The sequence below is a fragment of the Ruditapes philippinarum genome, unplaced genomic scaffold (assembly GCF_026571515.1).
Source record: "Ruditapes philippinarum isolate M1 unplaced genomic scaffold, ASM2657151v2 ctg440_1_1_1_1, whole genome shotgun sequence".
Lineage (NCBI taxonomy): Eukaryota > Metazoa > Mollusca > Bivalvia > Venerida > Veneridae > Ruditapes > Ruditapes philippinarum.
The window spans coordinates 113,439-140,376 of record NW_026864080.1 but is presented as its reverse complement, the minus strand read 5'-3'; the positions used below and the strand labels follow the sequence as shown (position 1 = coordinate 140,376).

Below are 26,938 nucleotides of genomic sequence, written 5' to 3'. Positions count from 1 at the left end.
AAAATCCCACATCGTAATAATATGACAAGGTTGTATAAACATAATTTCCTTACTAGGCAGGGAAACTTAACACATTACTGTGAAATAGACAAACTTAGAACTCAAAAGATTTAAGTTCATTCATGTCATTCATTCACTGGTAAAATTGAAATCAGAATGTTGCTAACCGGAGGGGACTTGCAATACTATGATAATTGCTTGTTTTTGAATGGTTTGTCTTCAAACTTGAACATAATAATCTTCAAGGATAGCCCTTTAAAATAATCAGACAGACTTTGACCTTCACTCATAAATGACCTTGACTTTGAAGGTCAAATTATTGAAATTTTCATTTTTTTGGCTATTATTGGCTGTAACTTTGTTATTTTTGAATGGATTGTCTTCAAACTTGAACAAAATAATCTTCAGGGATATCCCTTAAAAATAACCAGACAGACATTGACCTTCACTCATAAATGACCTTGACTTTGAAGGTCAAATTATTGAAATATTCATTTTTTTTGGGCTATTATTGGCTCTAACTTTTGAATGGATTGTCTTGAAACTTGAACATAATAATCTTCAAGGATAACTCTTAAAAATAACCCGACAGACCTTGACCTTCACTCATTAATGACATTGTCTTTGAAGGTCAAATTATTGAAATTTTCATTGTTTTGGCGGTAACTGACTGTAACTTTGCTATTATTGAAGGGATCAACTTCATATTATAACAGAACATTGTTGTTTATCAAACCCAAATTTGCTTGGGCTCTTTAATGACCTTGACCTTGAAGGTTAAATTACTGAATTTTCTCAGATTTGTGCATTAAATGACCATAATTATATATTTATTGGTGTGTGTGTGTATATATATATATATACATATCTATCATCATCATCAACAACAACAACAACAATGTATATTGCGTGTTTCTATTTTTAGAATTGCGTGTTTCTATTTATAGAATTGTGAGTTTCTATTTTGAGAAATGCGTGTTACTATTTATAGAATTAGGTGTTTCTATGTTTAGAAATTGCGTGTTACTATTTTTAGAATTGCGTGTTACTATTTATAGAATTGCGTGTTACTATTTTTAGAATTGCGTGTTTCTATTTATAGAATTGTGTGTTACTATTTTTAGAATTGCGTGTTTCTATTTTTAGAATTGCGTGTTTCTATTTTTAGAAATTGCATGTTACTATTTATAGAAATTGTGTGTTTCTATTTTTAGAATTGCATGTTTCTATTTTTAGAATTGTGTGTTACTATTTATAGAATTGCGTGTTACTATTTTTAGAATTGCGTGTTACTATTTATAGAATTGTGTGTTTCTATTTTTAGAATTGCGTGTTTCTATTTTTAGAATTGCGTGTTACTATTTATAGAATTGCGTGTTACTATTTTTAGAATTGCGTGTTACTATTTATAGAATTGCGTGTTTCTATTTTTAGAATTGCGTGTTTCTATTTTTAGAATTGCGTGTTACTATTTATAGAATTGCGTGTTACTTTTTTTAGAATTGCGTGTTACTATTTTTAGAATTGCGTGTTACTATTTTTAGAATTGCGTGTTTCTATTTTTAGAATTGCGTGTTACTATTTTTAGAATTGCGTGTTTCTATTTTTAGAATTGCGTGTTTCTATTTTTAGAATTGCGTGTTTCTATTTTTATAATTGCGTGTTTCTATTTTTATAATTGCGTGTTACTTTTTATAGAATTAGGTGTAATTAGGCCCTGCCCCGGGGGACATTGATTTTCCTGATATGTGTATAGCAAAAACTTAAAAATCTGATTTAAAAAAAACCAAATAGCTAGAGTTTAGATATTAAGCATGAAACATCTTCTAGTGAGTGTCAAATGTGGTCAAAACTGGCCCCGCTCAGGGGTGTCATTGCTTTTAACTGTATGTGTATAGTTAAATCTTAAAAAATCTTTTTTTTTAAAAACTCAACGAGCCAAACCTTAGATGTTTAGCATGAAATATTTTCTAATGGGTGTCTACCAAGTTTGTTCAAACAAAAGCCCTGGGGTTTAAACTGGCCCCGCTCTGGGGGCCTATATACAGGTGAGCGACTTCAGGGCCATCATGGCCCTCTTGTTAGAAATTGCGCGTTTCTATTTTTAGAATTGCGTGTTACTATTTATAGAATTGCTTGTAACTATTTATAGAATTGCTTGTTTCTATTTATAGAATTGCGTGTTTCTATTTTTAGAAATTGCGTGTTACTATTTATAGAATTGCGTGTAACTATTTATAGAATTGCGTGTTTCTATTTATAGAATTGCTTGTTTCTATTTATAGAATTGCGTGTTTCTATTTTTAGAAATTGCGTGTTACTATTTATAGAAATTGCGTGTTTCTATTTTTTGAATTGCGTGTTTCTCTTTTTAGAATTGCGTGTTACTATTTTTAGAATTGCATGTTTCTATTTATAGAATTGCATGTTTCTATTTTTAGAATTGCTTGTTTCTATTTAAAGAATTGCGTGTTTCTATTTTTAGAAATTGCGTGTTACTATTTATAGAAATTGCGTGTTTCTATTTTTTGAATTGCGTGTTTCTCTTTTTAGAATTGCGTGTTACTATTTTTAGAATTGCATGTTTCTATTTATAGAATTGCATGTTTCTATTTTTAGAATTGCTTGTTTCTATTTAAAGAATTGCGTGTTACTATTTATAGAATTGCTTGTTACTATTTATAGAATTGCGTGTTTCTATTTATAGAATTGAGTGTTTCTATTTATAGAATTACGTCTTTCTATTTATTGAATTGCGTGTTTCTATTTTTAGAATTGCGTGTTTCTATTTATAGAATTGCGTGTTTCTATTGATATATATATATATATATATATATACACAAAATAGATAAACAAAACTAATGTGACAAGACAGACCAACTAAATTTATAAAAAGGAAACGTTAAGATATGTTCAAACCTTTCTATGTTTGCGTTTAGAAAAAGTAAAAAGTCAAGCGTTGCCCCCGCCCGGCGGTGGCTCTTGTTAAAGTTTGTCCGGACTACTTCTCTTATACCACTAATGCAATTTCAATGAAACTTTACAGGATTGATCTGTAGCTCAAGTCCTTGCGCATATTGCACCCTCTTACGCTTCGCTTTTTATGGGTAAATTTGAAAATGACTTTTTAAGCCAACGTTCTTTAAAACCTAGTTTATGGTTCCGTTTTCTTGATGATATATTTTGTATATGGAGTTATTCCCTTGATGATTTGAATGCTTTCATTGATAGTTTGAATAACTTTCATCCATCTATAAAATTTACAGCGAACGTTTCTAAATCTCTCGTATCATTTTTAGATGTAAACGTTTCATTAGACGAAAACAATATTATTCACACTGATATACATGTTAAAGAGACAGACAATCATCAGTATTTAGAATACTCTTCCTGTCACCACGTATCTTGTAAAAATGGTATTCCGTACAGTCAAGGAAAACGTTATCGCCGTATCATTTCTGACGATAATGTTTTCAACGATTCTTTACAGAATTTACGTACATACTTCAAAGCAAGAAATTATCCTATCAATGTTATTGATAACGCACTAAGTAAGGTTTCATGTCTAACACAGGATGAGGCCCTGTGTACTAACAACAAAACAAGTGATGGCAGTGTTATTCCCTTTGTTGTTGAGTATAACCCAACTTTACCTAATATTAGTAATATAATTAAAAAGTATTGGGATTTACTTAAACTTTCAAGTAAATGTTCTGTGCAAAAGCTTCATGAGAGTAAACCTTTGGTTGCATTTAAAAGACCTAAAAATCTAAAAGACATTCTCGTTAATTCTAATATTAGGTCTAATAACAAAAATGCGAAAAGTTCATCCAAATGTAATAGAAGTAGATGTACACATTGCAGCTCCATTATTGAAAGCAATATATTTAGTAGTACTAATATTCCTGGTAAGAATTATCATGTTAATAACAATACTGATTGTTCAACGAAAAATGTTATATATCTTGTCACTTGTGATAAATGTAAAGAGCAATATGTTGGTCAAACGAAGCAACAAGTGTCTAAACGCATGAATAGCCATAGGTTTGATATCAACAATTTTTCCGATCCGTTATTTTCGACCAATGTCGCTACACACTTTAATAAAACCAATCATTGTATTAAGGATTTTAAATTTATGCCTATAGAGATTGTCACCGATGATATGGAACGCTTATTACAAGAATCATACTGGATTCTTAAGCTTAACACATTATCTCCTAATGGTATGAATGCAAAAGTTTTGTACAATATATAACTTTGTCATTATTGAGCCGGTATACATATACATGTAGTATGTTTTTTCTCATATCAAGGTTTTTTATTATTATTAATTATGAGAATTTTTGTATCACATGTGCAGATCCATATTATATGTGTAATTTATTGTATATTGCTGTATTTATATTCATGAAAGATTCTGTATTTATTGGACAAAGTTTTTATTCCCGCGTTAACGTCACGTTCTGTTTAGCGTATAGTTAAACGGACGTTGCGTCATTTGTCATTTGTTATTTTATAAACGTCAATTTTTTTTCTGAAGAAGACTAAACGTCGAAAGCTTAAGAAAAGCGTTTGTTTTTATTGAACTGATTATATACCAAGTTTGTTCAAATAAAAGCCCCTGATTTAAAATTGGCCTTGGCCCATGGGCCTATATACATATGAGCGATTTCGGGGCCATCATGGTCCTTATTGTTTAGGTTTCAGTGTGTCATATCAGGAAGTATGTACATATGAAAGAAGTGCAGCAGTGACGCATGGAGTAAACATACAAACAATGAGTAATGAGTTTTTACAGTTTTAATGGTGGACAACGTGAATCATAACATTTGTACAATAGATGGATTGCATATATTTCACAGAATGGGAATAATAGCTACATTGACACCAAAACTTAAATGTACTCAAGTGATACCATGTATTTATGTCTCACTTGAAGAGGTTATACAAACGGCGAAAATTGATATACAGTTTTATAAGCAACCAAACTGTTTCATGGAAGAAATCAAATTCAGACATCTTAAAGAAGTTTCCAGAGATGCAGAAGAAGAAGAGCTTGAATTTATTCTGAAAGTAGCACGATCATTGAGAGTGGAGTTACCAGGGTGGTCAGGAACAATGCAGATGATACAAAATGGGAGTCATTATGGTGATTCAACACTATTATTTATGCCTATGATTGATATGAACTCAAGTGACCTTTCTTGCATAGTTTCAACTTTACATTTTGTCGCCAAGCAGTCATGAAATCACAGCACTTCAGAAGTCCTAACATTCAACCAACCCCTTTACTGGAAAGCACTTATTATTGTCAAGAATGAACCAAACAATAGCGAAATAAAATCTATTCTGCTGCGGTTAGGTGGATTTCACTCAGAAATGAGTTTCCTGGGATGTATTGGATGGCTGATGCAAAATTCTGGTTTAAAGGAACTTCTTTCAACCGTTTATGCAAATAAATTCACTTGTACATATGCTGGATGGAAAAGCTGTAAGTCGTGCAATTAGGGGTAATTTTTTGTGGATGAAGCACTGAATTCTCTTTTATTATAGAAGCTTGTAAATACTGAAGTCACACCTGAAAATGCAAATAGAATACAAGATTTTGATGAAGCAGAAATAGAAGAGGTTTATGAAATAATAAATGAAATAAAAATGTAAATTGTGTACCAAGCCTATTGAAAGATGAAAAGGTGAAAATTATGATTTCAAAATTTGATGCACTAAAGACGAAATTGTCTGAATTTAGAATAGCTAGGCTTTGGATATTTACATACATTGACATGATTGATAATTTTAAATCATTTATTACAGCGGAATGGACAGGGAATTGGAATCTTCATCTCAAATCCTTGCAAACAATGCTATATATATATCCAGGAAATGCTAGACCTACCCAATTGTAAACCAGATGTATAGCAAGCATTTTGCTCAGGTTTGCATGTTGTACGCAGGACAGACAGATATTGGGGAGGCCTCTCAACTGATTTGGTCATTGAGCAAGTTTTAATGAGGAGTTTGAAATCAGCTGGTGGTCTGACAAGGGGAAGAGGCATGACAGAGTCACAAAGAGCACAGTGGTTATTATCTGCTCCTGCAATAGCCAAAGTAAATCAAGCAATGCAAGATTTCACGGGTTTAGCTACAGAGTCTGAATTAAATTTACAACACAAGAAAGCTTCAAAAGCTAGAATTGAAAGAGATTCTAAAGACCGTGATTATTTCCTTGATTTTTTAAGGCATTAGAACCCATTTACTGAAGAAAAGAACTTAAGAAATATCGAAACAGGCGTGACCGGGAATGATTCAGTGACCGTCGACACAGCCAAACAAATTGGTGAAAAAATTGTAAGTAAAATGGAAGGTCAAAAAGTAACAAGCTTTAGCTTTAAACGAAAAGATGAGGCTACAACTTTGGCTACTCAGAACTTAGTTAAACCTAGTGACGTTGAGTTTATTGATGTTGATCCTCAAGTACTTTTTCAACGGCTCATTGTTGTATCTGACTCAACTTTAGACAACACAGAGGAAATGTTTAAATATGAATTTAGTGGTAGACCATCAAGTCTTTTTGACAGTGGAGGTCTTCTAATGGAGACAGAAAAGCCAAATCTTATGAATTCAATATGGGGACTAGGGAATTGTGGCCCTAATGAAAAGATAGGGGAACATGTGAAGTATATTCTGGATGGCGGATCATTGATTCAAAGAATTCCGTGAAAATACGGGGCATCCTTTCACGATATATGTGAAAATTATACAGTTTGTCAACAGACATTACAGAAAAGCTAACGTACAATTTAATGGTTATTCTTGTGGCCCATCTACTAAAGACGAAACACATTTTCAAAGGTCAAAAGGAATTGATGGTGTTGACCCCATTTACTACTAAGAAAGACACAGTTCTAATCAACATGAAAAATAAACAAAGGTTCATTGACTTACTTTCAGAACATTTTGAAAACCAAGAAATAACTGTATAAAAAGAATTAAGTGATGCAGATGCTCTCATTTTCAAAACTGCTACTGAAGTGTCAACGGAATTCACTACTTTTATGATAGGTGAAGACACAGATTTGCTTGTTCTTTTATGTCATCAGCTGAAAACAAAATATGTTTCACATCTGATTGTGACACTACATCAAGGCTATTTGGTATTGGTAAAGGTACAGTCATGAAAAAGTTAGCCTCAGACAAAGTTCCATATTCTTGAAACAAGATGGGACACATGATGAAGTTGCTAGTGTGGGTGTAAAGGCTTTAATAAAGTGTATAATGGAAAAAATACGAAATTGTTAGATCATTTGCGATATCAAAGATTTGTGACAAAATCTGCAAAAAGTAAAAACATTGTTCAAGTGAGAACTTTACCCCCTACTACTGCTGCTGCAAAATACCACAGTTACCATCAAGTTCAAACATGGATTGGTCACGATCTTTATCCTCTGCAATGGGGATGGATTCAAAGTGGAGATAAACTAGTTCCTCTAAAAACGGATCTTCTGGCTGTACCAGAGAGAGTTTTGTATATTTTTAAATGCAACTGTAAAAACTGTGACACTAAGTGATGCTCCTGTAGGAAGCACAAACTAGAAAGTTCATCAGCATGCAGAGGTTGTTGGGGGGGGGGGAGGGCGTACTGTTCAAAAAGTAAGGCAAATAGATATTACAGGCAATGAAATCGAACAAGATAAATGAAATTTATTTATTCAAGTTAAGACTGTGAAATTAAACAGTAAAGCAATGACAAAACTATATTGATCGCATTTCATTTTGTGTTAGTTATGAAAAATTGTAATTTTGGTAACATACAAATTTGTTAAAGCACATGGTAACACGTCTTTATAAGAACTTACTTCTTCATGTGAAGTATCTAATTCGTAGTGCATTGTTTGAATCAATGTATTTAGGACTTATTATATCAGCAAATTATCTGTGTTTTCTGTAATGTTTGTCTAAAATGTAAAAATACGTTACTACATTTATGTCAATGTAATTGCTGTAACAACCATTACATTTTACCTTTAAAACGTTTAGATTACATCTGTTTCATTATTTACATAGGCTTTTAATGTATGTTTTATTTGTAACTCTTCAAAATGTAAATATTTTATAATTGTATTCCAAATTTCCAATGCATATATTATATAACAAAAGTTTTGTATCATTTTCGAGTGGGTGGGGTAATATTTTATCGTTTAACACGAGTTTAAGTTTAATACTATAATTATTCATTACAAAATTTATTTTCACAAATACCATGAAACAGGCTGTCATTATTCAGCTACATTTGTAAAAAATAAAGTTATGAAACTCGCCACATTTTAACACGTCAATATTTAATCATAAATTTTATCGCGGGACAGGTACTCGTAAACTACATGTATCTGCCATAAGTTAAGATTCCGATTCCTTGTGTTGCAATTTGTTTGATGTCATGCTACAGATACTCGTAACTTAAGTGGCCTATAAGTGTGTAACTGTATTATATAATGCGGTGGCATAGCATTTTTCACAAATGCAATCTTGTCTTTTTAAGATTTGTTTAAACCTTTTATTTGTTTGCATTTAGAAAAAGTAAAAAAGTTGAGCGTTGCTCTCGCTCAGCGGTAGCTCTTGTTATCTATGAGTATACAGATCAAAAATTCACTTGTATTTGTGAGGCCCGGAATGGTCGTATATTTAAGTTACTAAATAAGTTTGAGTGTCAGTAGAGCTAAAATATAAAACATTTCTAAACAACATTTTCTCTTTATCAGATGTAAAAATCAAGAAAATACTTGGTCTCTTGAGTCCTTTGATGGTTCTCTACCAAGTTTGATTCAGTTGGCATTGTCTAAGGTTGTAGCAACACTTAACTTTCTTTGTCCAATTCTTATGGACAATCTAAGTAAAATATCTTGTATTACTTGAATAGCTTATGTTGTTAGTACATGCATATTATTTTTTTTTTATCAGCTCACCAATGAGTGTCACAAAGTGACATGGTGAGCACTTTGTGATCGTTATTCATCAGGCGTCCGTCCGTAAACTTTTACTTTAAACAACATCTCCTCATAAACCACTAAGCTAATTTCATCCAATCTTCAGAGGAATGTCCCTTTGGTAGTCACCTTTAAAATTTGTTCAAAGAATTTAATTCTATGCAAAAATCTGGTTGCCATTGCAACTAAAAGAAAAAATTTAAAATATCTTCTTTTAAGAAAGGCAGAGCTAAAGCTTAGATAATTGGCATGAAACATCTTTAAGTGAGTGTCTACAAAGTTTTTTTCAAATAAAAGCCCTGGGGTCAAAATTGGCCCAGCCCCAGGGGGTCGTTGATTTTCCTGATATGTATATAGTAAAAACTAAAAAAAATAAAGAGCTAGAGCTTAGATATTTAGCATGAAATATCTTCTAGTGAGTGTCTATCAAGTTTGTTCAAATAAAAGCCCTGGGGTCAAAGTTGGCCCCAAGGGAGTCATTGATTTTCCTTATATGTACATGTATTACAGTATTTATTAAAAAAATTTAAAAAGTCTTCTTTTAAAAAAACCAAAGAGCTAGAGCTTAGATATTTAGCAATAACATCTTATAGGTGTCTACCGAATTTGTTTAAATAAAAACCCTGGTGTCAAAATTGGCCCAAGGGGGTCATTGATTTTTAGCTCACCTGATTTGTGTCAATGTGAGGTATAGTGATGGGGCTATGTCCGGAGTCCGTCGTCGTGCGTCGTCAACAATTGGGTTGTTAACAGTCTTGCGGTCACAGTTTTGATTGGATCATCATCAAACTTTGTCAGAATGTTTGTCTCAATGAAATACAGATGGAGTTGGAAGATGGGTTATCTCGGGTCAAAAACTAGGTCACAGGAGCTAAAAATAGAAAAAGCTTGTTCACACTCTAGTGGCTGCAGTTTTCATCCAAATATTCTGGAAATTTGTCAGGAAGGTTGTTTTGATGATATCTAGGTCAAGTTCGAAGATTGGTCATGTCCGGTCAAAAACTAGGTCACAGGAACTAAAAATAGAAAAAGCTTGTTAACACTCTAGTGGCTGCAGTTTTCATCCAAATATTCTGGAAATTTGTGAGGAAGGTTGTTTTGATGATTTCTAGGTCAAGTTCGAAGATGGGTCATCTCCGGTCAAAAACTAGGCCACAGGAGCTAAAAATAGAAAAAGCTTGTTAACACTCTAGTGGCTGCAGTTTTCATCCAAATATTCTGGAAATTTGTTAGGAAGGTTGTTTTGATGATTTCTAGGTCAAGTTCGAAAATGGGTCATCTCCAGTCAAAAACTAGGTCACAGGAGCTAAAAATTGAAAAAGCTTGTTTACACTCTAGTGGCTGCAGTTTTGATTCAAATATTCTGGAAATTTGTCAGGAAGGTTGTTTTGATAATTTCTAGGTCAAGTTCGAAGATGTGTCATCTCCGGTCAAAAACTAGGCCACAGGAGCTAAAAATAGAAAAAGCTTTTTAACACTCTAGTGGCTGCAGTTTTCATCCAAATATTCTGGAAATTTGTCAGGAAGGTTGTTTTGATGATATCTAGGTCAAGTTCGAAGATGGGTCAACTCCGGTCAAAAACTAGGTCACAAGAGCTAAAAATAGATAAGGCTTGTTAACACTCTAATGGTTGCAGTTTTCATCCAAATATTCTGGAAATTTGTCAGGAAGGTTGTTTTGATGATTTCTAGGTCAAGTTTGAATATGGGTTGTGTCCGGTCAAAAATTAGGTCACATTGCCCAAATATGGAAAAACCTTTTTAACACACTAGAGGTCACATGTTTGACTCAGTTGTCATCAAACTTGGCAAGGATGCTTGTCTAAGACATTGCTTGGATGCGGTTGATGGGTCAGGTGAGCGATCCAGGGCCATCATGGCCCTCTTGTTTTTATATGTTTATAGTAAAAACTAAAGAAAGGCTTCTTTTTAAAACCCAAAGAGCTAGAGCTTAGACATTAAGCATGATACATCTTCTAGTGAGTTTGTTACAAGTTTGTTCAGATAAAAGCCCTGAGGTCAAATTCGCCCGCCCCGAGTGGTCATTGATTTACCTTACATGTATATAGTAAAAACTAAAAAAAATACCTTTAAAAAAACCCAAATAGCTAGAGCTTAGATATTTAAGTGGCATTATGCCCATCCAAGGGTATATAGTTAGTGAACGGGTGAAGATCAAAATAGGTTTTCATTTTGCCATAATCCCTTTTAATTTAATAATTAGATTCACATAAACAATAGATAACACACAGATCCAAATGAAATTTCTATAAATATCCGTTAGAATTAATGTATAATGCTTAGTTTATAAAAAGAGTGGGGCAGTCTTTTTAAATTTTAGGTAGATTTATAATTTTATCCTAAACATTTTCCAATATCAACTGTTGGTCAAACACCATTTTGACAGGCAATCTTTAGAAATATAAAGTTAATTCAGCTGAACTTGACAATGAAAATATGAGCATAATGGTACTTTAAGCATGAAAATCTTCTAGTGGGTGTCTACCAAATATGACCAACTAAAAGCCCTGGGGCCAAAATTGGCCCTCCCCGGGTCATTGATTTTCCTTATATGCTATATATAGTAAAAACAAAATTTAAAAACCCCAAATTTACAAGAATACTTACTGAAGTGAGCAATTTAGGGCCATCATGGCCCTCTTGTTAAATATTTGAATGTGATCATGATGGTTTTATTATTATACCCCGGCACAACAAAGTTGTAAGGGGGGTATACTGGAATCAGCTTGTCCGTCCGGAAGTCTCCTCGTCCGGCCGGCCGTCGGTTTTTCCTTGTCCGCCCAAAAACTTAAGATTCCTTTGACCCACAGTCTTTATATTTGACATGCAGGTTAGTCATGACTAGTAGATGATCCCTGTTGATTTTCAGGTCGCTGATTCAAAGGTCAAGGTCACAGGGGCCTTGACTAAAAAAAGCTTGTTCGCCCAATAACTTAAGATTCCTTTGACCCACAGTCTCCATATTTGGCATTGAGGTTAGTCATGACTAGTAAATGACCCCTATTGATTTTCAGGTCACTGGGTCAAAGGTTAAGGTCACAGGGGCCTTGACTAAAAAAAGCTTGTCCACCCAATAACTTAAGATTCCTTTGAGCCATAGTCTTAAAATTTGGCATGCAGGTTAGTCATGACTAGTAAATGACCTCTATTGATTTTGAGGTTGCTGGGTCAAAGGTCACAGGGGCCTTGACTTAAAAAAGCTTGTCCGCCCAATAACTTAAGATTCCTTTGACCCACGGTCTTCATATTCGACATGCATGTTAGTCATGACTAGTTGGTGACCCTTATTGATTTTGAGGTTGCTGGGTCAAAGTTCAAGGTCACAGGGGCCTTGACTAAAAAAAGCTTGTCCGCCCAATAACTTATGATTCCTTTGACCCATAGTCTTCATATTTGGCATGGAGGTTAGTCATGATTAGTAGATGACCCCTATTGATTTGAGATCTCTTGGTCAAAGGTCAAGGTCACAGGGGCCTTTACTAAAAAAAAGCTTGCCAACCCAATAACTTAAGATTCCTTTGACCCATAGTCTTAAAATTTGGCATGCAGGTAAGTCATGACTAGTAAATGATCCCTATTGATTTTTAGGTTGCTGGGTCAAAGGTCAAGGTCACAGGTGCCTTGACTTAAAAAAGCTTGTCCGCCCAATAACTTAAGATTCCTTTGACCCATAGTCTTCATATTCAGCATGCAGGTTAGTCATGACTAGTAGGTGACCCCTCTTGATTTTGAGGTTGCTGGGTCAAAGGTCAAGGTCATCGGGGCCTTGAATTAAAAAAGCTTGTCGGCCCAATAACTTATCATTCCTTTGACCCATAGTCTTCATATTTGGCATGGAGGTTAGTCATGATTAGTAGATGACCCCTATTGATTTTGAGGTTGCTGGGTCAAAGGTCAATGTCACAGGGGCCTTGACTAAAAAGCTTGTCCACCCAATAACTTAAGATTCCTTTGACCCACAGTCATCATATTTTGCATGGACGTTAGTCATGATTAGTAGATGACCCCTTTTGATTTTTAGGTCACTGGGTCAAAGGTCAAGTTCACAGGGACTTTGACTTCAAAAGTTTGTCCGCCAAATAACTTAAGAAACCTTTGACCCACAGTCTTCATATTTGGTATTGAGGTTGTTTATGAGTAGTAGATGGCCCCTATTGATTTTTAGTTGACTGTGTCAAAGGTCAAGGTCACAGGGATTTTTACTATAATAAGTTTGTGTGCTCAAATGCTTAAGAATGCCTGTCTGCAGTGTATTGATATTCACATTAATTTTGAAGCATGTAGAATACATAACTTAGCAATGCACTGGCTTAGTTACCTCAGATTTGGCAAGGAGGTTGTCCTTGAGCTCTAAATGGCCACTGTTGATTCTGACAAAGTGGTATGGGGGGGTATTCACGCCATGACAGTGGCAGTTCTAGTTATAAAAAGTTTTCTTTATTTCAGAAAATGTCCTACTCCAAAACTGAAGAAATTTGGAGGGAAAGCTACACAATTTTCTCCAAGAGCAAGGATAAGAGGATGGATGGGGTTTGTTATAAATTAGATAAAAATAATCCTAGCTTAATAAGAATAAGCCTGTAAAGCATAATCTGTTGAAATTAATTGTGAGTAGTTTGAGGTTCAACATGGGCACATACTGTTCAGTCAACAAATGTTATATGCCTAGGGCATTGATTTGGCAATTCTGTTTACACCTTTTCAATTTTGAACATTTCATTGCAATTTGAACTAGAGCTTTGTTTGATTAGTCAAAAATAATCTTTCAATATGGGATGGCCTTTATAATGATTTGGCATTAATGTGTAAGACATGATGATGATGGGTCATGCATACAGTTTAAAAGGTGATGGTTATACAATGTCAAAATACTACAGAGTAGTGGTGACATAAAAGGATCACTTTTCCGTCATCTGTCTGGCCGTCTGTCAGTCACAAAACTAGTCCGCACTTCTCAAAAACTACTGGTGCAATTTAATCCTACAGGAATGATCTGTACCAAGTCTCGTTGATCATATCATGGGCATTTTTGGTTCAATGATTTTTGTCAGAGTTGTGGCCTTTTTTACCTCACCAGAATGGAAGGTTCAGAGTGAGCTATTAGTATCAAAGGGGGATGGTCCTGCGTCCATTGTTCAGCGTCATGCGTCAACAGTCATCTTCTTCTCTGGAACTGCTGGGCAGATTTACCTCAAATTTGGTCTGTAGCATCCTTGTGACAGTGACACTTAAATTTGCTCATGTCATTTCAGTTTCAGCTTTGAAAATGGAAAAACTTTGTTATCACTCTAGAGGTTACATTTTTAACCCAAATATCCTGGACATTGATCAGAAAGGTTGTTTGAATGATTTCCAGTTTAGGTTTGAATAAGGGTCTATCTGAGGTTAAAAAAGGTCACAGCACATTAAAAGGCATATATGAAACCTTACTAACATTTGCACTATTTCATTTGCAGATATGAATGTTATGATATCAGTATATGTTCATGGCATTATATCTGCCTTTCATTTATTGCAAATAATATTAATTAAGTGCCTCATTGGCTCAATAATCAGGTTAGCCATATAGAAGGGCCATCACATGGCCCTCTAGTTTTATGTTTTCAGACATTGGTAATGATTTATTAGTCCCCTACCGGTTTAACCGGAGGGGACTTTAGGTTTACCCTCCATCCATCTGTCTGTCCGCTCTCACAGGACAGTAATTATGTGGCTAGAGGGACAATAGGTAACTGTTCTTTCTTTTTGATGTCATTCATTCCATAATGCTTTTATGTGGCTATTTTCTTTTGTGTGGCTAAAAAGAACAATAGAGAGAACAATAGAGTACTAGTAGCCACATTATTACTCTCCTGTTAGAACGTCCGTCTGTCAGTCCGTCCACAAAACTGGATCCCGCGATAACTTAAAAAGTACTGAAAATATTTTTATGAAACTTGATATATGGATAGAAAGCAGTATGGAGATTATGCATTTCTTTTTCTTTTCTTCCTGTTTTGAAAATTCTGGTTGCTATGGCAACAAATAGACTGAAAATATGGCATATTTAACACATAAACTGGATTCAGTGATAATGTAAAAAGTACTGGAAATATTTTTATGCAACTTGAAATATGGGTAGATGGCAGTCTGGAGATTATGCACATTTTTTACTATGTTGAAAATTCTGGTTGCTATGGCAACAAATAGACTGAATTTCAAGATTTCTGATTCCAGTTTTTACACTTTTTCACTGTAACTTCTTTATTTCTTAAGGTATTTACTTCAAACTTTGAATATTAGTTTCTGGTCATCAACCACATCATAATTATGTGACAAGGATTTCAACTCTAGAAAGAAATCATCAGAATTACATTACCTCCCTTGAACTTAGAATTTTCATGAAAAAAATGTTTTTTTTTTTTTTTTTTTAATAACTTCTTTATTTCTGAATGTATCTGCTTCAAACTTCATATGCATGTTTCTTATTATCACTCAATATATGTGAGAAGGTTCAATACACTGGCAAGACTATTTTCAGAATTATGCCCCTTGAACTTTTTCGAAAAATTGGTATTTTTTACTCCCAACTTCTTCATTCCTTATAGGATTTACTTTAAACTACCACATCATAATAATATGACAAGGTTTATAAATCTAGAATCCATATTTCCAGAATGATCTCCTCCTTAAACTTTGAATTTTTGTGCCCCCACTTTAGTAGCAGGCATTTAGATTTACCCTAATGTCCCTCCGTCCGTTCTCTTTTGTGTGGCACGTAACTCAAAAAGTATTTGACCTAGAGTCATGAAACTTAACAGGAATGTTGATCAGTATTTGCAGTTGTGCACCTGGGTATTTTTTCATGTGGATTTATTCAGTATTTTTTTAGAGTTATTGCCCTTGACTTAGTAAAAATTTTCAATTTTCAACTTGTGTCGCACGTAACTCAAAAAGTATTTAGCATATAGTCATGAAACTTTACAGGAATGTTGATCTGCACAGTCTATGCGAAAGACTTCTGAGTTTTACTGGACAGTAGGTCCTGTAAACTGAAAATTTTTACTGGACCAAACATGATTTTACTGGACCGAAAAAAACCTGATTGGTATAGCATTTTGAGTCATTTGAGTGTCAGCAGTCAAAAAATTTGTGTACAAAAAGAAAATTGTATTATCAACGAAGTGAAGTTATCTTTTTTCACCACAATCAAAATGTAAACATAAATATTGTTATACATGTATTCAATGGATTTTGCTATTTAAACTTTAATTTCATACAGCAAAATGAGAGGGTAAATTTCAGCAAAAGTCTGGCATATGTAAACAGAATTATATATATCGGTAATTTAGTGAAGTTGACAGATTAATTGTTCAATGATTTTGGTACCTTCACAGAATAGTTTAATTTTTGTCAACATCTTGGACGATCTTTCATAGCTAAACACCAGTTGAGCACACATGTAATTTAACATTTCTCTAAGTCTGTGGATTAAAGACGTAAATTGTTCCAATTAATTCACTGACGCTTTCATCTGTGTAAACAAACTAATAGCGGTTGACCTTTCACATCTGGGCCGCTTATGTAATTTACATGGCCGCTTATTGACTTTTACTTGTATTAGTTGTCGGATATTTTTATCTTACGTTGTTACATTAAAGTTTGCATTATGAGAATGCATAACAGTTGACAAGCATTGCACGAGCTTATATTGTGTAATGACAACATTTTGATTTGTTTTGAATGTAGGTAAATGATCGGCCTTTGCAAAATGTTGAATGTAAGGTTTTTATAAATCCTTAATTTTTACCGGACCGTCGGGCCGTCAAAACATATATTTTTATCGGATCTTCTGATTTTTTACCGGTCAGGGCTGACGGTCTTTCAGAAAGACTGTCTGCATGTGTAGTTGTGCACCTGGGTATTTTCATCTGGATTTATTTAGTATTTTATAGTTATTGCCCTTGACTTAGAAACTTTTAGCAATTTTCAACTGGTGTCGCATGTAACTCAAAAAGGATTTGACATAGAGTCATTAAACCTTACGGGAAGGTTGCTCAGCATATGTAGTTGTGCACCTTGGGTTTCGCTTGTGGATTTATTCAGTATTTGTAGAGTTATTTCCCTTGACTTAGTAAAAACCGTTTCATTATGTTTTGTTTTTGGTCCTTGAGTGCTTGAGTTAGAATCAAGCAACTTTACAGGAATAATGATCAACATCACTAAATTACAGGAATAATGATCAACATCACTGTGAAACTCTGCACCTGTGACTTTGCATGTGGAATTTTTAACCAGGTTTTCAATTTTGAAAATCCTGGTTATTAGATTGGGGTATGGCGGGCGGATGGGCGGATGGGCGGGCGGGCGTCAAACGAAATTGTGTCCGCTCTGTAACTCTTCAACCCTTTGAAGAATTTTGATGAAACTTCAGACAAATGTTTACCACATCAAGATGACGTGCAGAACGCATGTTCCGCATGGCTGGCTACAAGGTCAAGGTCACAGTGACATTAACATTGAAAATCCTGTCCGCTCTGTAACTCTTCAACCCTTTGAAGAATTTTGATGAAACTTCAGACAAATGTTTACCACATCAAGATGACGTGCAGAACGCATGTTCCGCATGGCTGGCTCCAAGATCAAGGTCACAGTGACATTAACATTGAAAATCCTGTTTACATGATTTTAACTTGATTTGGCAGTCAAAGGTCATATCATCTTTGGAGGTAATTTAAAAAAGATATGATATATTATTTCATGTCTACTTTGTAACTTGAAAATTTTAAAAAATTTGAACTTTTTGAAGAATTTTAGAGCAAGCGTATATTTCTATATGATGTTGACCTTGAATTGACTTCATCCTGAAGATCTCATTGAATCCATCTCGGAATTTAGCGCAATTTTTAATGAAAGTCGTTTTCACATGTTACTATACATGTGAATGCTATGTTTGAATAATGTTATTTTAACCAGGTTTTCCGAAGGAAAAACTGGTTATTAGATTGAGTATGTCGGCGGCGGGCGGGCGGACGGGCGTAAACAATTTCTTCTGTGCGCAACTCCTCCTACATTTCTCAACGGATTTTGACCAAACTTTCACAGAACCTTTGTCATTAAGTGCCCTGGCGCATATTATCGGGGTTTTGTGATTGGATAATATTTGACCTAATTATGGCCCTTTGTTTTTTTTTCTTATATAGAATATATAGTGAACAATTTCTTCTGTGCGCAATTCCTCCTATATTTCTGAACGGATTTTGACCAAACTTTCACAGAAGCTTTGTCATGAAGTGCCCTGGCACATATTGTCGGGGTTTTGTGATTGGATAATTTTTTACCTAATTATGGCCCTTTGTTTTTTTCCTTATAAAGAATATATAGTGAACAATTTCTTCTGTGAGCAACTCCTCCTACATTTCTCAACGGATTTTGACCAAACTTTCACAGAAGCTTTGTCATCAAGTGCCCTGGCACATATTGTCGGGGTTTTGTAATTGGATCATTTTTTACCTAATTATGGCCCTTTGTTTTTTCCTTATACAGAATATATAGTGAACAATTCCTTCTGTGCGCAGCTCCTCCTTCATTTCTCTACGGATTTTGACTAAACTTTCACAGAAGCTTTGTCATTAAGTGCCCTGGGCATATTGTCGTTTTTTTTTAATTTGATAAAAATAGGCATAATTATGGACCTTTGTTTATTTTCCTTATATAGAATATATAGTGAACAATTTCTTCTGTGCGCAACTCCTCCTACATTTTTCTACGAATTTTGATCAAACTTTCACAGAAGCTTTGTCATCAAGTGCCCTGGCGCATATTGTCGGGGTTATGTGATTGTATAATATTTGACCTCATTATGGCCCTTTGTTTTTTTCCTTATACAGAATATATGGTGAACAATTTCTTCTGTGCGCAATTCCTCCTACATTATTCGTGATTTACATTGCACATAGTTACATTGTTTGTTGCTTGTAATTGTATTTCAACTACAACATATTTATCTACAATGGTGATAATTGAAAACCTGGTTTCATGGCATTGCCATGTTTCTTGTTTTCAGTTTTGTTAGAGTTATCGCCCTTGACTTACAGTAGTATAAATTTGCAATTTTCAACTTGTTCATGCATAGCTCAAAAAGTATTTGACTTGTAGACCTGAAAGTTTACAAGAATGTTGGTCAGCATGTGTACTTATGCACCTTGAGGTTTGCTTGTGGATTTTAATTCAGTATTTGTAAAGTTCTTGCTCTTTACTTAGTAAAAGATTTTTAGTTTTCAACTTGTGACACATGTAGACCAAAAAATATTTGACCTAGTCATTAGATTGACAGAACAGTGGCGTATGGGAGCACCCGTGTCCTATGGACACATTTCTAGTTCTTATTAATTCTTTAATTTTCTGATTTTTTCATGGATTTACTTCAAATTCAAAATAAACATTCATTATCAACACCTACATTATATTTCATTTTTTTTTTAATTTTCATCTTTGTCACTATACATGTTAATGGTATATTTGAAAATTGTTATTTTTATGCCCACGGGCATACAGTAATTGAACCGTCCGTCCGTCTGTCCGTACGAGGTTAACCTAGAACGGCAAGATGGATTTTTCTTAAGTTCTACCTGTACCAATGGCTTCATAATTTACACACTTACTAATCCATACAAAGTATATGATCTGGGCAAGTTACATAACTATGGCTTCCATTTGCACCAAGTTATGGCCCTTTTCAGCACTTAGAAAATGAATAATGGTTAACCTAAACTGGCAAGTTGGAAATATCTTATGTTCTATCTGAACTAATGGCTTAATAATTTTCACACTTACTTATCAATACAATGTACATGATATAAGTTATATAAATGTGCCATCCATTTTCCCAGTAATTTCCCTTTTTATCACTTTGAAAATAGGGCCGTGTATGGTTAACCTATTCCGCCAAGTTGGATTTATCAAAAAATTTCACCTAATTACTTAATTTATTTAATGATATCTTTCATATTTGGTAGGTGGATACCTTTAACGGTCCTCTAATTTTTTGTGGCGTTAGGCGTCTCTAGGTCAAAGTCACTTGTGTAAAAAAATAAATCTAAACATTTCTGCTCATACAGCCTTTATTTTCAAGTTAATGTCTTTCATGTTTATAATAGTCATACCAAGGGAGGTCCTCTTCCTTTTCCTTTAGTAAGGGGTCATTTGGGTCAAGGTCACCAATGCCAAAAATAGATTATTTACACTTTTACAGGTGCATTAACCTTATTCTATCGCCAGATGTCTTGTTTATTTTGTAGGAACATAAAATTGAGGTATTATCATTTGGATGGAGGTAGGGGTCAGTTAGGTCAAGGTCACCAGTGCTAAAAATAGATTTTTACACTTTTGCTCAATTACAGCCTTTATTTATTGACAGATTTATTTCATATTTGGTAGGAAAATAAGTTGCATGATATTCTTCCTTTGGATGGAGTTAGGGGTCAGTTGGGTCAGGTCACCAGTGCTAAAAATAGATTTTTTACACTTTTGCCATAATGCCTTTATTTTAAATATTGTTACTGACAAGAATCTGAGCCGGGGGCATTTGTGTTTAACAAACACGTTCTTGTTTTACTTTTCTTCTAAAGTTGTGACTATAAAGGGTATCATCATGTATGACAATGCTCATAAATCTAGCATCTTTATTTCAAGAGTTATCTCCTCTGTTATATTTAGGTAACAGGGATGTTTAAAAAAATAACTTTAGAGTCTCCTTCAGTCTGTCTGTCTGTCTGTTCATAAAACTGTTTCCTGAGATAACTTTTAAAGATTTTCTTAAAATAGAGAAAAGTTGAAACATTTGAGAAAATTGGACCTTTTGATTATCGGTAGTATAAACATAATTTCCTTACTTGGAAGGGAAACTAACACATTACTATGATATAGACAAATTTTATTTTTTTTTAATGCGTTTATTTAAGGTCGCTGCCAGAAAGCCCATATGGGCGACCGTACACTCAAGTCGGGCCATCCTAGAGTGTCCCGCCGAGATTTTTTTGTCGATTTTTAGCTCACCTGTCACAAAGTGACAGGGTGAGCTTTTGTGATCGCTTTTCGTCCGGCGTCCGTCCGTAAACTTTTACTTTAAATGACATCTCCTCATAAACCACTAAGCCAATTTCATCCAAACTTCACAGGAATGTTCCTTTGGTGGTCACCTTTAAAAATTGTTCAAAGAATTTAATTCCATGCAGAACTCTGGTTGCCATGGCAACCGAAAGAAAAAACTTTAAATATCTTCTTTGAAAAAACCATAAGAGCTAGAGCTTAGATATTTGGCATGAAACATCTTCTAGTGAGTGTCTACCAAGTTTGTTCAAATAAAAGCTCTTGGGTCAAAATTGGCCCCGCCCCCGGGGGGTCATTGATTTTCCCTATATCATGGTTCGCACTGGCCTTGAAAAGTCCTTGAATTTGGTTTCAACCTTGAAAAGTCCTTGAATTCAGGGTTGCCTTGAAAAAACACTAAAATTGTCCTTGAATTTCAGTAAACCCCCTTGAATTTCGGTAAAATGCCTTGAAAATCCAAAAGGGTATAAAACCTGTCGCTGTAAAGGTCAGGCAAATTTTCCGCTACAAATCGGACATGTGAACGAAGGCAGCCCGATCGAGTGCGCCCATTTGGATCTGTTTTAGTAGTGTTTAGCCAGCGTTACGGTTTTGGCACGGATTTTAACAAGCACTTGTGTATGACGTCATCGCAAATTGTGTACAAAATGTCAGCTTCCATTGCGAAGTAAAAAATGGGAAAATACACTAAGAAATGTACGTTTCAGCTCAAATGGCTTCAACAATACAGTTGGGTAAAACAAGTTATACAAGACCCACGAAAAACACAATGTACCATGTGTATGAAAACCATCGATTTGTCGCAAATGGGAGAGAGTGCATTAACATCGCATGCGAGGGGTGCAAAGCACCTAAAAAATCTAGACATCAAGTCGTCATTGACGAAGTGTGGCCTTGCATTTGTCAGACAGGAAGGAACTATAAATGTCAAAACTGAAAATTGCAGTAGATCTGATTCAAATAATAACATTGTGCCATCCCAATCCACAACGGAAACTGTGCATGACATGACAATACCACCCCCACCCACTTCTAGTAATCATTGATTTGTGACTGAATCAAACATTGTAAGAAAGGGCTTCAAAGAAAAGAAACTGGAAGTTGAGGAAATTGGAAGAGAAATCCAAAAAAGAAAGGAAAAACTAGATAGAGTTATGTGAATTTACTCAATCACCTATATGTTACAGTTTTGGTGTTCATATATTCTACTGACTGTGCTGATTTTCTAAATATAGTCACTGTTTTGCAATTCTAGTCATTTGAACCTTAAATTGAAATACACATGTTTTATTTACATGTTTTATATCACAGATATGGTTGTAAAAGTATAATTTTAAATAAGATCAATTGCAATAAAAATGTATATCACAGATATGGTTGTAAAAGTATAATTTTAAATAAGATCAATTGGGAAAAAAATGCCTTGAAAATGACAATTTTACCTTGAAAAGTCCTTGAAAAGTCCTTGAATTTTGATTTGAGAATTTGGTATGAACCATGTATATGCATATAGTAAAAACTTAAAAAATCTTCTTTTAAAGAACCCAAAGAGCTAGAGCTAAGATATTTAGCATGAAACATGTTCTAATGGGTGTCTACCAAGTTTGTTCAAATAAAAGCCGTGGGGTCAGAATTGGCCCCGCCCCCGGGGGGTCATTGATTTTCCCTATATGCATATAGTAAAAACTTAAAAAATCTTCTTTTAAAGAACTCAAAGAGCTATGGCTAAGATATTGAGCATCAAACATGTTCTAATTGGCCCCGCCCAAGGGGTGTCATTCTTTTCAACTATATGTGTATAGTAAAAACTTAAAAAATCTTCCTTTAAAAAACCCAAATGAGCTAGAGCTTAGATGTTTAGCATGAAACATCTTCTTATGGGTGTCATTCAAGTTTGTTCAAATAAAATCCCTGGGGATATACAGGTGAGCGACCTCAGGGCCATCATGGCCCTCTTGTTTGAGATTATTACTCCATTTGATGTAGATCTATACTAATTTACTTATGTGCAAAATTTCAAATCATTAGCTCGCTCCATTTTTCCAGAATAATAATTATAATAGTGAAAAATAACCCAAGATTGAAAAGCGTTTAAGGTATGAGCCCCCTAATGGGCACTATAAGGAACTATAAAATTGACAACATAGGTCAGTTATATACCTTAAAAGACACAAGAATGCAAAATTTAAACAAAGTTTACCGTATGGTTTACAAGTTATGGAGATTTTTCTAAAGTAAAACTTGGCTATTAGAAGGGCTCTTTTTCAGAAATGAGAAACTCTAATTATTCTATTATGTAATCATTATGAAATAATTTTTTCCTATAGAAAATATTTAAGAAACAAAAAATAGCATTCAGCTAACAAATGACCCATCAAAATTATTGTTTCTACTCAAAATGTATGAAATATGTATATAAATGTTACCCTACCCCACCCATTTTAAGTAGTTGTTTGATCATTTTTCTACTTGGAGGGCCTTATTCAAAATATCCCTAAAATTTACTGAAATCAGGGGCTGTTTTCAAAGTTTGCATAAATTTTCTTTAAAGTATATTGGATGCGCCTGTCAAATATAAAGTACTTTTACCGTTTAGTTTTTATTTAATTAGACTTTGAAAATATGAGGTACCATATTTGATAATAAATTTGGCACAATTTAGCCAATAAATACCAAAAATAATTTTATAATTAAAATAAAACACTTTTTTCTTATCAAAAGAGTGATCTGAGAGACACAAATAATATTCAAAGAAAAATAAAGAAAGAAAAAAAGTTGCCTCTTCTGGGGCTTGAACCCGCGCCCCTCAGTTTCAATGCATTTGACAGTAGTTCTAGCCTATTTGAGTACTCTTCAAAGTGGAGGTAATGCATTAGGTGGGTCATACCTTAAACGCTTTTCACTCAAATCGGACTGAGAATAGCACAAACATATGATTTTCAATGTATTTCTTGTATATTTCTTGGTTATATTTCATTTATATTTCTGTTTTAAGTGCACAATCATGTCTATCTATGTGAAAAATTAAAATTTTATGTTTTTAGGCTTATAAATCTCAGTGGAGTTCCTTTAAAGAACAAACAGTGTTAAATTATAATAATTACATTTATTGTCATAAAAAGCAATTTAAAGATCAATATGTAACATTTTTGTGTCGCCTGAAAAAGGCGACATATAGGGGTTACTTTTGTCGGCGTTGTCGGCGTCCCCAACAGCTTGTCCGGAGCATTACTTTTGTCGGTGTCGGCGTCCCCTTAAGCTTGTCCAGCGCATAAGTCAGTCACTATAAGTTGGATTGACTCCAAACTTGGTATGCATGCTTCTTTCAATAACCGGAAGTGCAGTGCATAAGAACCGGTACTCTGCACTTCTTAATTTTTTATTTATTGCCCTTTGTAAATTTTCATACTTTATTTTTGCCCGGGTCATTTCTCCCAAAGTTAATAATAAAAGCTATGGACTTGAAACTTCATAGGATGATAGATCTCATTAAGAAGAAGTGCAGTGCACAAGATCTGGTACTCTGCACATCCTAACTTTTGAGTTATTGCCCTTTGTTAATTTTCATACTTTATTTTTGTCCGGGTCATTTCTCCCAAAGTATAAAAGCTATGGACTTGAAACTTCATAGGATGATAGATCTCATTAAGAAGAAGTGCAGTGCACAAGATCTGGTACTCTGCACATCCTAACTTTTGAGTTATTTCCCTTTGTTAATTTTCATACTTTATTTTTGTCCGGGCCATTTCTCCTAATGTATAAAAGCTATGGACTTGAAACTTCATAGGATGATGATCTCATTAAGGAGAAGTGCAGTGCACAAGAACTGGTACTCTGCATTTCTTATTTTTTGAGTTATTGCCCTTTGTTAATTTTCATACTTTATTTTTGTCCGGGTCATTTCTCCCAAAGTATAAAAGCTATGGACTTGAAACTTCATAGGATGATAGATCTTATTAAGAAGAAGTGCAGTGCACAATATCTGGTACTCTGCATTTCTTATTTTTTGAGTTATTGCCCTTTGTTAATTTTCATACTTTTATTTTGTCCGGGCCATTTCTCTTTAACTATAAAAGCTATGGACTTGAAACTTCATAGGATGATAGATCTCATTAAGAAGAAGTGCAGTGCACAAGAACTGGTACTCTGCATTTCTTATTTTTTGAGTTATTGCACTTTGTTTTCATACTTTATTTTTGTCCAGGCCATTTCTCATAAAAGCTATAGACTTGAAACTTCATAGGATGATAGATCTTATTGATAAGAAGTGCAGTGCACAGAAACTGATGCTCTGCATGTCTTATTTTTTGAGTTATTGCCCTTTGTTAATTTTCATATTTCATTTTTGGCCCGGCCATCTCTCCTAAACTATATTGTTCACAAGGCGACACATCCGACTCGCGGAGTTCTAGTGTTGTCTTCATATCTCTTCTTAACTAAGATATTTTCAAATAATACGTACATGTACACTGCCAACTTTTTCAATTTCTGTTTGTTACTGATCATATCTCTGAATACTTTTATCATAAATTACTCCTTAATTTTTATTCTTCGTTATTTGAAGTCAGATTTTACAACTATTTCACAGAAATAATCACCATATTGAGACAATGTGTCGCGCGCAACATTTGGGTCGCTACCTTGAAAGTCAAGGTCACAGCATGACCTTGCAGCAAAATCGTGTCTGGCCCATAACTTCGTTATTTGAAGTCGGATTTTACAACTATTTCACAGAAATGATCACCATATTGAGACGACGTGTCGCATGCAAGTCAGTAGATAGATCTCATTGAGTAGAAGTGCAGTGCAAATAACAGTAACTCTGCCTTGCCTCAGTTTTGAATTATCACACTTTGAACTTTGTCTGGGACATAACTTTGAAACTACAAAAGATATACTTTTCTGTGTCCAAAACCTAGTCGGGGAGCATCACCCGGTTCAACCGGCTCTTGTTTTATAAACTAAACAATCTATATCCTAATAGGTTTTTAATAGAGGGCCGAGTTGACCTGTGCCGAGTTTACCCTTTACCTTCTTCAAAGTGTTGGGCGACCTTTAGTTTTTTTTACATCGATTCCATAAATAAACAATTTGAAATCAAATTGTTGATGGGAATTGTGAATTTTCGTCATATTTTTGTGTCGCCTTCAAAAAGGTGACATATAGGGGTTACTTTTGTCGGTGTCGGCGTCCCCTTAAGCTTGTCCAGAGCATAAGTCAGTCACTATAAGTTGGATTGACTCCAAACTTGGTATGCATGCTTCTTATAATGACCTGAAGTGCAGTGCACAAGAATTGTTACTCTGCACTCCTTAATTTTTGAGTTATTGCCCTTTGTTACTTTAAAATTTTTGTCCGGGCCATTTCTCCTAAAGTATAAAAGCTATGGACTTGAAACTTCATAGGATGATAGATCTCATTTAGAAGAAGTGCAGTGCACAAGAACAGGTACTCTGCACTTCTTATTATACCCCCACAAACGAAGTTTAGGGGGGGTATATAGGAGTCAGCTTGTCGGTCGGTCCGTCGGTCGGTCCACATCATGGTTTCCGGACGATAACTAGAGTTTGGAATGAGGTATTGTAATCAAACTTGGTATATAGCAACCTTATGTGGAAACTCCGGTTGGTATTGCATTTGGACCCCCTGGGGTCAAGGTCAAGGTCACCGTTACTAAAAATAGAAAAATGGTTTCCGGACAATAACTAGAGTTAGGAATGAGATATTGTTATCAAACTTTGTGTATAGCAAGCTTATATGAAGACCTGGGTTGGTATTGCATTTAGGCCCCCTGGGGTCAAGGTCAAGGTCATGGTTACTAAAAATAGAAAAATGGTTTC

The 26,938-nt window shown here is 34.5% G+C and overlaps 1 protein-coding gene across 1 annotated transcript in view; it reads left to right on the top strand.

Annotated features, from left to right (window-relative positions):
* Positions 1-26,938, top strand: part of LOC132724343 (holocytochrome c-type synthase-like) — a 95,513-nt gene that overhangs the window by 56,056 nt on the left and 12,519 nt on the right. The window contains exon 5 of the mRNA XM_060709184.1: positions 13,455-13,538. Coding sequence (XP_060565167.1) covers positions 13,455-13,538 — 84 coding nt within the window. The remainder of the gene's footprint in view (positions 1-13,454; positions 13,539-26,938) is intronic.